Source organism: Bombina bombina, chromosome 7 (genome assembly GCF_027579735.1).
Source record: "Bombina bombina isolate aBomBom1 chromosome 7, aBomBom1.pri, whole genome shotgun sequence".
NCBI lineage: Eukaryota > Metazoa > Chordata > Amphibia > Anura > Bombinatoridae > Bombina > Bombina bombina.
The window spans coordinates 495172534-495186506 of record NC_069505.1 but is presented as its reverse complement, the minus strand read 5'-3'; the positions used below and the strand labels follow the sequence as shown (position 1 = coordinate 495186506).

At 35.6% G+C, this 13973-nt stretch overlaps 1 protein-coding gene across 1 annotated transcript in view; it reads right to left on the bottom strand.

The window, feature by feature from the left end:
* Positions 1-1259: 1259 nt before the first annotated feature.
* The window catches only part of LOC128666840 (cytochrome P450 2G1), a 170898-nt gene continuing 158184 nt past the window's right edge, over positions 1260-13973 (bottom strand). Inside the window, exons 8-9 of the mRNA XM_053721642.1 lie at positions 11596-11737; positions 1260-1872 (exon numbers count right to left, since the gene is read on the bottom strand). Of these exons, the coding sequence (XP_053577617.1) occupies positions 1688-1872; positions 11596-11737 (327 nt within the window). The 3' untranslated portion in view covers positions 1260-1687. The remainder of the gene's footprint in view (positions 1873-11595; positions 11738-13973) is intronic.

The window sequence follows — 13973 nt, the reverse complement described above, 5'->3', positions numbered from 1 at the left end:
GTTGAAAACAGTCACTGACCTGGCCTGCAACCATGGCAGTACCAGGCCCCGCGGAGTCAGCCACCGGAATTGGGGGTACAGGGGGGGGGTGTCATGTGTAGGGGGAAGAACCGAAGATACAGGCCTGTTTTTATAGGTTTTGGTGGCACCACATCTTCAATCTCCTCTTCTCTCCTAGGTGCAGCCCTGCGTGCAGACACCCCAACCGTCTCCCTGAAACGTGGAGGTAAAGCAGCACTCCTCTTGGAACGAGACATCACTAGAAAGGATGATACAGCAAACTTTCTTCGTTGACAATCCCAGGAAGAAGAGGCAGGATTCTTCCAGAACCATCCTTATAACTGGTAAGTCTAAGACCTCCCCTTACTTTGCAACATTGTTGCTAACACACTGCACTGGGATTTTCACTACCCTGACATGCACAGGCCCTTAACTCCATTACAGGAGACTTTGTTACCTTACATTCCCCTAATGTCAATCTATTTGCAGTTGTGAGATTATGGAACATCAATGTCAACTGTTACATAGAGATGATACTTGTTAACCACTTAAGCCAAATGGGCATAGGTATTATGTCACAGAGTACTTAGCCTAGCATAGCCTGTTGATGTAGTACCTATGTCCAATACTCTGGCTCATGCTGTGGCCTTTGCTTTGACAGCAGATACTGAAACCAGGGGCAGAAGGGATCTTTCTTCATAAGGTAAGAAAGAACTGCTCGTTCTTCCTTTACCATATGAAGGTAGATTAAGAGGAAGGGGAAGGTTCCCTATGCTACAGAAAAAAGATATGCTGAGGGAGGGAGGGAGTTAGAGGGATGGGCCGCTATGCTACAAAAAAGGATATGACAGGGGGAAGGGGGGCCCTATTGATAATCAGATTATCGTTTGGAGGGAGGACCCTTACACTAAATAACAGCTTTTTAATTGTTATATGACCAGTTGAGGGTGAAGGAGGGAAGAGTGCTGTTTGGGAGGGATCATGGGGTGGGAGGTGTCAGGTGGGAGGGTAATCTCTACATTACAGTTAAAAATAACCTTATAAGCATTAACCCCTTTACTGCTGGGAATATTAGAACTTTGGTGCACAGCCATGACAAAGCCATGCATATTTGCTATTTCTGAACAAAATAGATGCCAGATAAGCTTTTACAAACTTTTGTCTGATGACTGCACAAGTTGTGTGTAAATCATTTTAGTGAGAAACCCAAAGTTTGTGAAAAAGTTAACAATTCTTTTAATATGATCACATTTGGCAGCAAAACAGTAACATGAATCAATACCTTGGTTGTCTACTAAAAAAATATATATAGTTATGATAGGTAAATAAAAAATAAGGCTGTATTTCTGTTAAAGTGGTATGAAAGCAAACATTTTACTTTTGGCAAGTTTTTCTCTGAAATTCCGGCTACTGAAAGGGTTTAAAAGTCACATAATATAAAAAATTAGATCACAAATATCAATATACTCAAACGTTTAATAAGGATGAACATGCTCCTTTAAATCATCAACAAATTCACAATTTATATTTTATAAATATTTAATAGAAAGTATATTTAACACATAATCAGGAATACAAGCTATCCTACAGCATAGGCACCATCACTGTATATTTACAGGAACCAGTGTTGCAGAATTTATGTAGGCTAACTGCATTTACAGTATCTAAATAGTAGCATAGTAAGGTTCTAAGTGCGATGGCGAACAAACATGTGGTATGGGCGAGGAAGGTGTCCGGCACTGCTGATGTCAGGGGTCAAGTCCAGCTTCTCTAAAGGGACATCAGTGGTCAGAGTAAAGTTCTGGAGAACCGATGTGAGGAATATAAAAATTTCCAGTCGGGCAAGGCCTTCCCCAGGACACATTCGCTTCCCTGAAAGAGATACAATAAGGGAAGATAAAACTTTTTGTAGATGAATCATTTATTGGTAAAAAGATTGGGTGCATCTGCTGAAGCAAAAATAGACATGTGGAAGGTAAAACTTAAATGACCCTGTAGTACCTCAGTAAAAGGAACAAAAGAGAAATTATCATTTCAGAGGATATAAAGATAGGAAAGCAATGTAGTAACAACAGGAAAATCAGTAGGATGTGCAAGTGTGTGCAATAGTAAGAAGAGGAAGCCAATTTAGGTACCAGTGTATATTTATATAAAATACAGCTCCTAAGGTATTGAATAAATCCAAGGGTTGTGTTTCCAGAGGAACATACATAAATTAACTAACAAGATGGGTCTAAGTACAAAATTGCTTGAAGGGGGCTACTAAACCGTCTGGGGGGTCTGAACAAGTCAACTTATTAGAAATTAAAGGATTTACTTAAAGGAGCAGTAAATTTACATAGTAATGTTATATAATTCTGCACATAGTGCAGAATTATATAAAATTAGTTTACCTGCACATCTATACATTGGCATGAAAGTAAAGTATTGCAGATACATTTTATGTAAAAGCTCCCTTTTCCAGAACGCCGCTCCTTCCTCTACTGAGCGGCAATACTGTCTAGTCACAGTGTGCCCGGTCGCGCCATTAAAATTAATGTAGCTCGCTCCTGCTCTGGTCTAGTAGTAGGAGCGAGGTACATTCATTTTAATGGCGCGACCGGGCACACTGTGACTAGACAGTGTTGCCGCGATGTGCTGTGGAAAAACCAGACCTGCTCAGTAGAGCAAGGAGCAGCGTTCTGGAAAATCTTGCTTTTACATAAAATGTATCTGCAATACTTTAGTGTATAAAGCTGCCGGTAAACTAATGTTATATAATTCTGCACTATGTGCAGATAACATTGTTATGTAAGTTTACTGCCCCTTTAATATGTATATATTTTAGTGTGAAGTGCAGAAAGCAGTGGTGTGAGATTATATAAATGTTATAAATGATACATTTATATCAAATTGAGAGCTAAACCAGAGGTAATGGCTCATTGTGAGGTAGAAGGCTCAAAAGTAAACTGAACAATATGGTTAGGTATAAAAAGTGCAATGAGTACATGTGCAAAGTGTTGTAGTAGATGGGACTGGGACAAGTTCACTAAAGTAATTAAAAAAACATTGATCCAATGGTTTCATGCAAGAGAAAAGATACCAATGGCACTACCTAAATGTGGAGGACCAGAATTATAACCTACGTTAAGCCCACTATATAAGGCTAGGTGTGGGTGCTATGTGTATGGGCAGAAACATATTGAACAAGAAGAAAAAAGCATACACACAAAAAGCACTCCCTGATCCAATTTGCGAAACAAATATCGCAGATAATAGTCACTTTAATAATCCAAGGATGGATTGGGAAAAAGGAAAAATTAAATGTAATTAAAAATTAACTTTTATTGGGGTCAAACGTTAAAATAGGAAAAACATTTAAAAACACACTTAAGTATCGACTGTAGTGTAATAATATGATATGGCAGCTGTATAGTTTATGATGTCATTTAAAGTTAATGTCACTCTGCAAGGATATCCCCAATTAACTGCAAGATTAATCTTGAAAGTGATAACTCACTATACAAATGAGGTACAGTTATGAATGAAAGCGTGAGTGGGTAGCTGTATATCTATTGTACTTCCCTAATGTGCAAGATCAAAGTTGAGGGTTATACAGTAGGTCAAAATGTGAAGATATGTTAGCTAACAGAGCATATAATATATATGTTATTCAATATAAGTTCATTTGTAAATCTAGGAGATGGAGAATTGTGACTCCTGTGAATTATGCTACTGGTACACCAAGTAGATATAGCTTAGTGTAGGGGAAAATAACAAATTAATATAAAAGGGTAGCAAGAGATATTACGTGCTAAGTTGTCGATGAATTTACGGTATCTATATGTGATACTTCATCGATCCAACATAAAAGTCACTATATTATAAATAGTGTTGCTTATGAGTAAGGTGATAAAACTGAACTAAATACATATGTAAGTAACGTTCATCAGACAGACTTATATATGCCTGCTGGTAATTGAGTTAGTTCACTGTATTTAGAAAGGTAATCCACTCAAAACAATTATGTTTTTAACTTTGCGGATCGGTATTTAATGGAAGGTACAATCATTGACTATTGTACTACCGTAATTGTGATACTCTTGAGATTTTAATTCGCCCCTTAATTCGTTGACCAGTCTGGATGGAAATACAAAAGCATACTACAACAGTTATTTATATTGCAACGTTAGGTGTTATAGAAAGTGTTGTACCACTCTCCTATTGTAAGTGTCCTAATAAAGTTGCTAGTAGTAGATGGAATATGGTTATGGCACTGGGATAAGATTTAATTGCAGCGCATCGTCACCGCAGAAAAATTCAATCTTTTTAGCAGATACCAGCATATAAATTAATTCAAGAGCAAGTAGCATGAGATCGTAGATACGGCGTGATTGAATTGTGCCGTGTATGAGGCTTAATATATAGTGTTAGGGAGCAAATACAGTTATTCTCCTAGAATGGTTTACTAGGATTTAGACTCCAATAATTAAATCTCTATTACGGCTGAATATTATAATGAAGACAACGCCCCACTAGGCGTGTATTTATCTTGCAACCAATCAATGCCGAGTATGGTTTGTATAATCCAAAACAAAAGAAGGTGTCCACAGCTCTCCAATGCTTAAAAGGAATCTTTATTTAGGACAAATATAGCAACGTTTCGAGGCTAGTGCCTCTTAATCATGCATAGGCTTACACACAATTAACACACCTTTTATACCTGTTGGTTTGGCGCCACAGGGCCCACAACCTGAAGCAATGAGGACACCTACTGGTGAATATTAACATTGCATATTAAAATAGTTACATAAATGTATAAACTTATTTACAATAAAGTAAAATGAAATGTTGTTGGAATACATAGTGCATACATAATTGTTAAATGTAAAAAATATGAAAAGGGTCTTTTGAAAAATGTCTTTAAAAAAATACAAATCCTCACATAACAATTGTAAACATATTTTAGATGTTTATAAACATATTTTAGATGTTTATAAAGAGTTAGATCATTTAATGGTAAACACCAACCTAGGGATGTGTGAATAAATATAGGTATGCTAAACATTATATTTTGATCCCTATTTAACTTGTTTTAAAAAGGTGTTTTAAAAGGTGTGTTAATTGTGTGTAAGCCTATGCATGATTAAGAGGCACTAGCCTCGAAACGTTGCTATATTTGTCCTAAATAAAGATTCCTTTTAAGCATTGGAGAGCTGTGGACACCTTCTTTTGTTTTGGATTACATTTTGGTGAAGTGGCAGCTCACCTGTCTACACGAGCACTCCTGTTCAATTGGTGCTGTTCCACCCTGGACTGTTTAGCATTACGTTTGCTGCCAGGAACTTGCACATTGGAACATAGAAAATGCAAACCGATAAGGACAATAACATGGGCATTGATGGAAACAAAGTGTTTGCATATACTGAGATAGATGCAGCAAGGATCACCACCTTAGTAAAGGGTTCTAGAGACTTTCTCAGGACTGCTCCAAGTGAAAACTTGGGAAAGGATTATGAACAACTCAAAATGAGGCAAATGAAATGGGATCTCCACACCACCACTTTGGCGGAATATTACCGCGTCAAAAGAATTCCCAGGGGGCTACGGATGAGCACCTGTCCTACATTGTTACGAGAAAATCAGGAATATTGCAACACTTTTGAAGCAATATTAAATAAATGCTCATATGACTTAATGGTTCTTACCGTAGAGTCCCTATTGAAGGAGATGGAAGCACAGGATGTTAAGATCAAGCAAAGTAGAGAGGAGTTGTTGAAAGCGATGTTACCGGAAGATTTTACTCTATTGGAAGCCCAGATTGATGAAAGAATCAAGACGGCACAAAGTGAAATTAAAGAAACCAAGCGGGTTAAATTTCTCAGAGATGAGGACGATTATCGCAAAGGCTTTGTGTACAAGTGGCGTCATAGTGGTCATGGCAACCGACCAGCCAATAGAGGAAGACGCAACACCAATGCACGCAATCAACGTCATCAAAGAGGGACAACCGGAACGCTAACACAGGACAGCTCCTCTGAACAATCGGCTTCCCCTTTAGAAGCGAGTGGAGAAGAAAGCAGCGCAGAGGAGGCAGGAAACACAGTAAGCGGTACCAAGAAAAGCGGAATGACAACAAGAAGAAATTACAACCCGAAGAAAACTCAAAACCGCAAGTAAACTGCATTGCGCAGAGAGACAGTACTGTCATTAATATATCTGGACATATGTTGACTGAATCTGAACAAGGACTGTTAGATAAAGGCCTTTCCTTTTGTCCATCTGCTAGTACAAATTTTTTTGAGTTAGAAAAGGATTTGTTTAAATTTTTCAGAAGTATTAAGCTTAAATATTGGTTTGCTAATTATATGTGTGATCACAATGCATCTCAAAAAATACATTGTAGCAAATGGTCTCTTTCTGAGTTGGGGCTTGTTAAAAAGAACAGCTCATTCAATCCAAATGTAAATGAACATAGTATAAACACATATATAAAGCTGGTAGAACAAGATGTGCAGAAATTGAGAAAAACACATAATTGTAAGGAAAAACACAATACCAATTTTTCATCTAATGACCAAAAAGCTTTAAACTTCTTAAAAAATCAAAAAGATCTAATCTTTAAAGGGGCGGACAAGGGAGGGGCCCTAGTACTTATGGATAAAGTTTACTACATAGGAGAAATTAAGGGGCAATTACAGGATCACACTACATATAAGAAACTAAATTGTAATCCTGTTAATTTATTACAAAAAGAAATTTCATATATTTTGGAGAAAGCTTGTAAGGATAATATCATAGATAAAAAACTAAAAGAATATCTATTTGTACAAAACCCACGTACTCCTATATTCTATTCTGTACCCAAGGTCCATAAGGATATAAAAAGACCTCCTGGTAGGCCTATTGTCTCCAGTGTTCAATCTATATTTTCTAATATTTCCATATTTGTTGATAAAATCTTGCAACCAGAGGTCAACAAAATGTCTTCATATATTAAGGACACTAATCATTTCCTAGAAAAAGCTAAAAACCTAGAATTTCCCTCTAGTAAATATATTCTCTTTACTATGGATGTAAAAAGTCTATACACATGCATAAAGCATGAGACAGGTATCTCTATTGTGATGAAAAATTTGTTGAATAACAATATATGTACAGGCAGACAAGGCCAATTCATTGAAGAACTATTGAGACTAATTTTATTTTGGAATTATTTTCTATTTGAAGATGAATGGTATGTACAGTTGAAAGGCACAGCCATGGGGTCCAATGTCGCCCCATCATACGCCAATCTCTTTATGAATGAGATAGAGGAGAAAATCATCTACGAGAATAATATCTTCAAAAAATATGGCTCCATTTGGTGGAGATTCATAGATGATGTCTTTGGCGTGTGGTGGGGGGACATTGAATCCCTGGAAGAGTTTGTTAGAGAGGTAAATTCAGCAGTGCAGGGCTTAGAGTTAACTATTACCTTCAGTGAAGAGAGTGTCACGTTTTTGGATACAAAAGTTATAAAAGCTGGTAATATATTAGAATTTGACTTATATACTAAGAGTACTGATAAGAATACCTTACTTAGGTTTGATAGCTTTCACCCAAGACCTTTGGTAGAATCTCTTCCTAAGAGTCAGTTACTCCGAGTAAAAAGAATAGTTAGCAGTACACAGAAATGTAACCAACGTATAGATGAAATGGCAGATAAATTCATTGAAAGAGGCTACCCGGTTAAACTGATTGAAGAAAAAAAGAATGAGATATTAAAGTATCATAATAAGAACAATACAGTTAAACAAAAGGAAAATAGGATGGTCTTTATTTCTCAATACAGTCACTATAGTAAGGAAATTACTAAAAGTATAAGAAAACACTGGCACATACTAAGTGACTGTAATGACAAAATATCTATCTTTAAAAATCCTCCCTTAATGGCCCACAGACGTGTAAAAAATCTGAGAGATCATTTGGTAAAGTCTGATGTAGGCCCAAGCAAAGGCAGTATTCAAACACTCATAGGCAGTAAAAATGATGGTACATACCCATGCTTGAATTGCATGAGTTGTAATTCCATAATTAGAGGGAAATTTTTTCATCACCCCCACAATGGCACTAGATATGACATCAAAGGCTTTTATACGTGTGACACTACTCATGTAGTATATTTAATAAAGTGTCCTTGTTCTTTGGTTTACTTGGGTGAGACTACCCGCAAGGTAAAAGACAGGATGAGCATCGCTCAAATATACGCTGTAAAAACAAGGAGGCCCCTGTATCAAGTCATTTCATAGAGAAAGGCCATAACATCAGCCAAATGAGATGGCAAGTCATTGACCACATAAAAACACAAAGAAATGGCCAGGACAGAGAAATTTTACTAAAACAAAAAGAATCCTGGTGGATTTATAAGTTAGATACTTTGGTCCCTAGAGGCCTTAATAGAGAATTGGATTTTTCTGTCTATCTATAACAAAGGTCCATATTAAAATCATTATTTACATTTATTTAGCCCTTATAAAAGAATGTGCTCCTTCTATCATATTGGCTCGTTGATATAATAATCTTAATCTTTATCTGTTGATATAACAATCTTTATCTGTTGATATAACAATCTTTATCTGTTGATATCAAAATTATTCTATTTACGTGCCATAAAGCCTTGAAACAGTATAATAAAAACAATAAAACAAGTTAAATAGGGATCAAAATATAATGTTTAGCATACCTATATTTATTCACACATCCCTAGGTTGGTGTTTACCATTAAATGATCTAACTCTTTATAAACATCTAAAATATGTTTACAATTGTTATGTGAGGATTTGTATTTTTTTAAAGACATTTTTCAAAAGACCCTTTTCATATTTTTTACATTTAACAATTATGTATGCACTATGTATTCCAACAACATTTCATTTTACTTTATTGTAAATAAGTTTATACATTTATGTAACTATTTTAATATGCAATGTTAATATTCACCAGTAGGTGTCCTCATTGCTTCAGGTTGTGGGCCCTGTGGCGCCAAACCAACAGGTATAAAAGGTGTGTTAATTGTGTGTAAGCCTATGCATGATTAAGAGGCACTAGCCTCGAAACGTTGCTATATTTGTCCTAAATAAAGATTCCTTTTAAGCATTGGAGAGCTGTGGACACCTTTTGTTTTGGATTACATTTTGGTGAAGTGGCAGCTCACCTGTCTACACGAGCACTCCTGTTCAATTGGTGCTGTTCCACCCTGGATGGTTTGTATAATGATATGCGTAACGCCACAATGGGCGTGTGTTAGTCTTTAAGCCACTCACTGCAGAGTAAGTTGATTATATTAAAATATAGGTATATGAACTATTGTAGGTATATAAACTGTTACTATTGGATTAGTAAACTTTATATTTTATCTTGGTACGTCCTCAAAGTATTTGCGGCTTAATTCACATATATCTCGAGTATTCGCTAGTTATATGTAACAAGCTGGATGAACTAGTGATACCCTTACTGCTTGTCTGCCTGTCACAAACGGCTTTAATAAACTGCCGTGTAAGATGTACTTTTGTGAGTAATGATATGTGACACCTCATCCGGTTTACATAATCCACAGTACTATATATATGCTATATCTGTCTTGTCAGGTCTCTTGCTCAGTATCCCTGTTTTACATAAGCGAGTGACAAATTGCGGTTACATTGAGCTGCTTAAAGTATATATCCACACTCTCGTTCGATATGGGGATCAGAGTTGGAACAATAATACTGACAGCTGCCAGTTACAATTTGTCTAATTACAACTAATCCATATTGGTAACTAAATCATAGATTGAAGTTTAAATAGTAGAATTAGTTTTAGGTAAAGTGACTACAGTAATATGTCGATAGCTTAAGGCTTGCTAAAAAACACAGGAGCTCCTAGGACTCCTCACCATTGCCCTAGCGTCCCTAACATGTTTCGCCACGTTACGTGGCTTTTTCAAAGGTGAACGCGCCGCACTATAGTCGGCTATTTAAGGCTGTAGTAAATGAAGCCCCAATAGGCGTGTATTTATCTTCTGACCAATCACTGACGATTATGATCGTTGTGTCATTGGTGGGTGGATATGAACCAAGTTACACTCAAAGAAGTTAACTCTTACTTCGCTGCAAGATCAGACATAATGGCTTTAAAGAAATGGGAACAATTTTAATATTGACATGAAAAACAATGGATAATGTATAAATATATTCTATAGCAAGCATAATGCAACGCAATTGATTTGTATTAAAGATTATATAATAAAATAAAATAAAACTGCTACTAACTATTGGATAGATAATAATGGATAATAAAATGGATACATTTTGTAGTTAGTACTTCATAAATGGCTGTACTTGATTTGATTATACCATACAGTTGTAGATATCAACATGTTCTATGATAGGTATGGTATGTTAGAATCAATTAAAAAAAGTAAGGATGAAATTTATTATACCACTAATTGTGTACTGAAATATTGTTCTTGTGTTGTGTGTAGGGTGACTTGTGCATCAATAAACTGGGAGTAACGTTAATATCCTAACTACTTGGATAATCCATGATGTTAATATGTGCTGTAGCGCATGTAATTAGTTAATATACATATATGATATAATTATACTATCGCTACTGAATACTGTCCCATGTATAACTATTGATATCACAAGTTAACTTTACAAAGATACAAGATCGGGATGTGATATATTCATTGGTTTAAAAGTGACTTCTTATTAGGTGAAAGATTCTGTGAAAAAATTGGTTTGATGTGCCTGTGTAGAATGATGCTTATAATCAATACCAATTGTTAGTGGGGATAGTGGTGTGATCATGGGGATGTTAATATTCTAATAATATCTAAAGTGAATACTTGTGAAAAAGCTGCATAGCTGCTAGTGCATGAGAGTCTATGTAGAAAAAGCATAAATTGGAGATTGTGTTTATTCTCAGCCGTGGGGAATAAATGATAAGTGAAGATGGTGAATTATAATAAATTGTGATGCAGTGTCTCAGTGTATTCAAAAGTGTGACTGAGTGTGTGAAAATGAAACTGGACAAAAATAAATATGATTAATAATATAAATAATGATGAATATGAGAATAACAATAAAGATAGAAATGCAGATGTAAAAAATATTAAAAATCTATAAAACATACAAAATAGTCAAGAGAGACAATAAGAATTTACACGTGAAAGGAATGAGATGTGGAGCTGAGAGAAATGTGTATTGTGAATGTGTCACTACAAGTACAAATGAGATATTGCTAATAATGATGATAGTGAAATGTGATGATGTGTTTTAATATTGGATATTTGATACATCTCATTGGTAATATTAGTTTGAAAATTGATAATATTACATTTCTTCATCAATTTAATGATTGTATCGAATGTCAGGTGAGATATAAATATTCTATTATAAAGAATTTCTATAGAACTTAAAGAAACAATACAAAACTTATTTTCATTTAGAAGAAACAATACAAAACTATTATTTTCATTTATCCAATGGTTTGTCTGCTTACTAATTTAATGATTTCTTTTTCATATTGTATGTTTCTGGCTGTCTCTTGCTTTGTACTTTTGTATATAACAAATATTGCCATTGATACCTGCAGAAAATGGCAGAAATGCCAAATTCTTTTTCAGTTTTCCTTGATCATCCAAGAACCTTTCTGGGTTAAATTCCCTTGGGTTTGGAAAATGTTCAGGATCTTGAAGTACAGTAGTCAGTAATGGATAAATATCTGTATCCTGTAACACAATCAAGAAAAACACATAAAGTAAATGTAATAACTGCAAACATGGGCTTATATATTGAACATCCATAAAGAACAGATGTCAGCAACCTTGGCAGCCCAAATGTTTCTAAACTACATTTCCCATGATACTCAGCCAGCCTAAAGAGTGTCTGAGCATCATGGGAAATGTAGCTCCAAAACATCTGGGGTGCCAAGGTTGCTGACACCTGATATAGATGATCACATGCTATGGAACTGCTGACAAATCTCCCCTTTTTTTCTAAGAACTTAAAAATCTCATAGTGATAAACATTTGACGGTAGATAAGAACCTAAAAGTGCCATCATGTCTACCCCATTACATGTTACTGTTTTCTTAGGATAGCCTTATGCATGTCCCAGGCATTTTAAATTCCTTTACAGAAGGGGTATCAAACTCATTGGATCCGGGGGGGGGGGGGGAGCACTCTGGAACTGGATATACTAGAAACTGGAAGTGACATTTAACCAAGTAGTAGTGCATGATAGGAACTGTAGTCCACTATAGACATACACAGTGTATATTTATCTTGTGAGAGCCAAGTGAAGTGATCATTCTGAAACTGAATAAAAAGTGACATTTATCCAAGCAGTGCATAATGGGAGCCTACACTGGACAACGCATGCTTGTATTATTTATAGTTATCTTATGAGTGCCTATATAGAACATCAACTTGTTACACCGCTTAGAACCCTAAAAAAATTGATTGGGTCACATTAATAATTTACCTAATAAAAAGGGAGAGCCAGATTAAATTATTGTGAGGGCTGAATATGGCCCCATAGCCTGTACTTTGAGACCACTGCTTCGCTTTACAGTCTCTGTGTTTACCACCTCTATTAGAATCCACTGCCCTTTCTGTAATAAACACATTTCTCCTTAATTTGCTACCCTCTTTTTTAAGATTGTGATCCCTTGTTTTGGCATTTTTTTTTATTATTTTTTTTGTAGAAAATGCTTTTAACTTCCACTTTATATTTGATGGTTTCTACCATGTCAACTCTTTCCCTTCTCTCCTTTAAACCATACCTATTTAGGTCATAGAGCCTTTCTTTGTATGTTTTACATTTTCGACCGTGTACCATTGTATCCTTTGGACAGTTTCTAGTTTATTTATATTTTTCTGTAGTTATGGTCTACAGTACAAAGTATTCCAGATAAGGCTTAACTAATAATCTGTAAAGTGGCATAAGAACCTTCCTATTTCTGCTACTAATACCTCACACAATGCAACCAAATATTCAAATGGCCATACTAGTTGCACTGTTGCATAGTCTACACAATTTTTAATTTTTTTTAATGCATACATAGCATATGTGTCAAGTAATTTCCATTTATGTATTTAACAAAAGCTATGCAAGCCTTACATAGCAAGGTTACAAGACATTTTATAGGAGAATTAGGGAACAGAACTTTTGCCTGTGTGTCTGTATGCCTTCTATATGGCCTATGAGGTTGCTTTTGGACCTGGCATTACTGATAAAATAATAAGTACAGAGCTGAAGAAGGCAACCATGAACATAAGGAGACCACTCAAGGGTCTCAAATGATTAATCTCGATTTTTATTTTTGAAGGATATATAACATAAGCAAGCTATTATATGCTGAATATGCTATTATATGCTAAATATGAGTAAATATTTATTTCGTGATCAGGAGTAGGGGGATAGGGGTTATGTAGAAAATAAAGAAGCCTATTGTGATAGGGCTTTAGTATGAACAGGTGATATATAGTAATAAAGACAAGTAGCATACCCCTTGTGAATTACTCTATCAATCACTTTTAAGGAGCTTAAAGCTTTTCCTTTGCACCTAGTGGGGAGCATATTCCATGATGTATGAGAATAGTATATGAACGAAACAGTGACTGCTTCTCGGCTAATTAATAACCTCAGCATCTGGATTGGAATGGCAGTTAAGATTCCAATTGTGGATACTTACTATAGGATATCAAATCACCTAGGAAACAAATTCTAGTCAAAAGCTTCTATGATAAAATATTTAATAGAAAAACTTGGGGACAGAGGAGATTCAAAGGATATATTTTCCAATGTTTACTAAGTAAACTGTATCGGGTGAGGCGGAGCCATCTGTAAGGTAATAGGAGAACAGAAATATATATATAAATCAGCAACTAAGCCAAAATACTAACACAGATTGCAGGGTCATTAAAGGATCTCTATAAGAAGCATGTGCTCGTAAGCAAACCA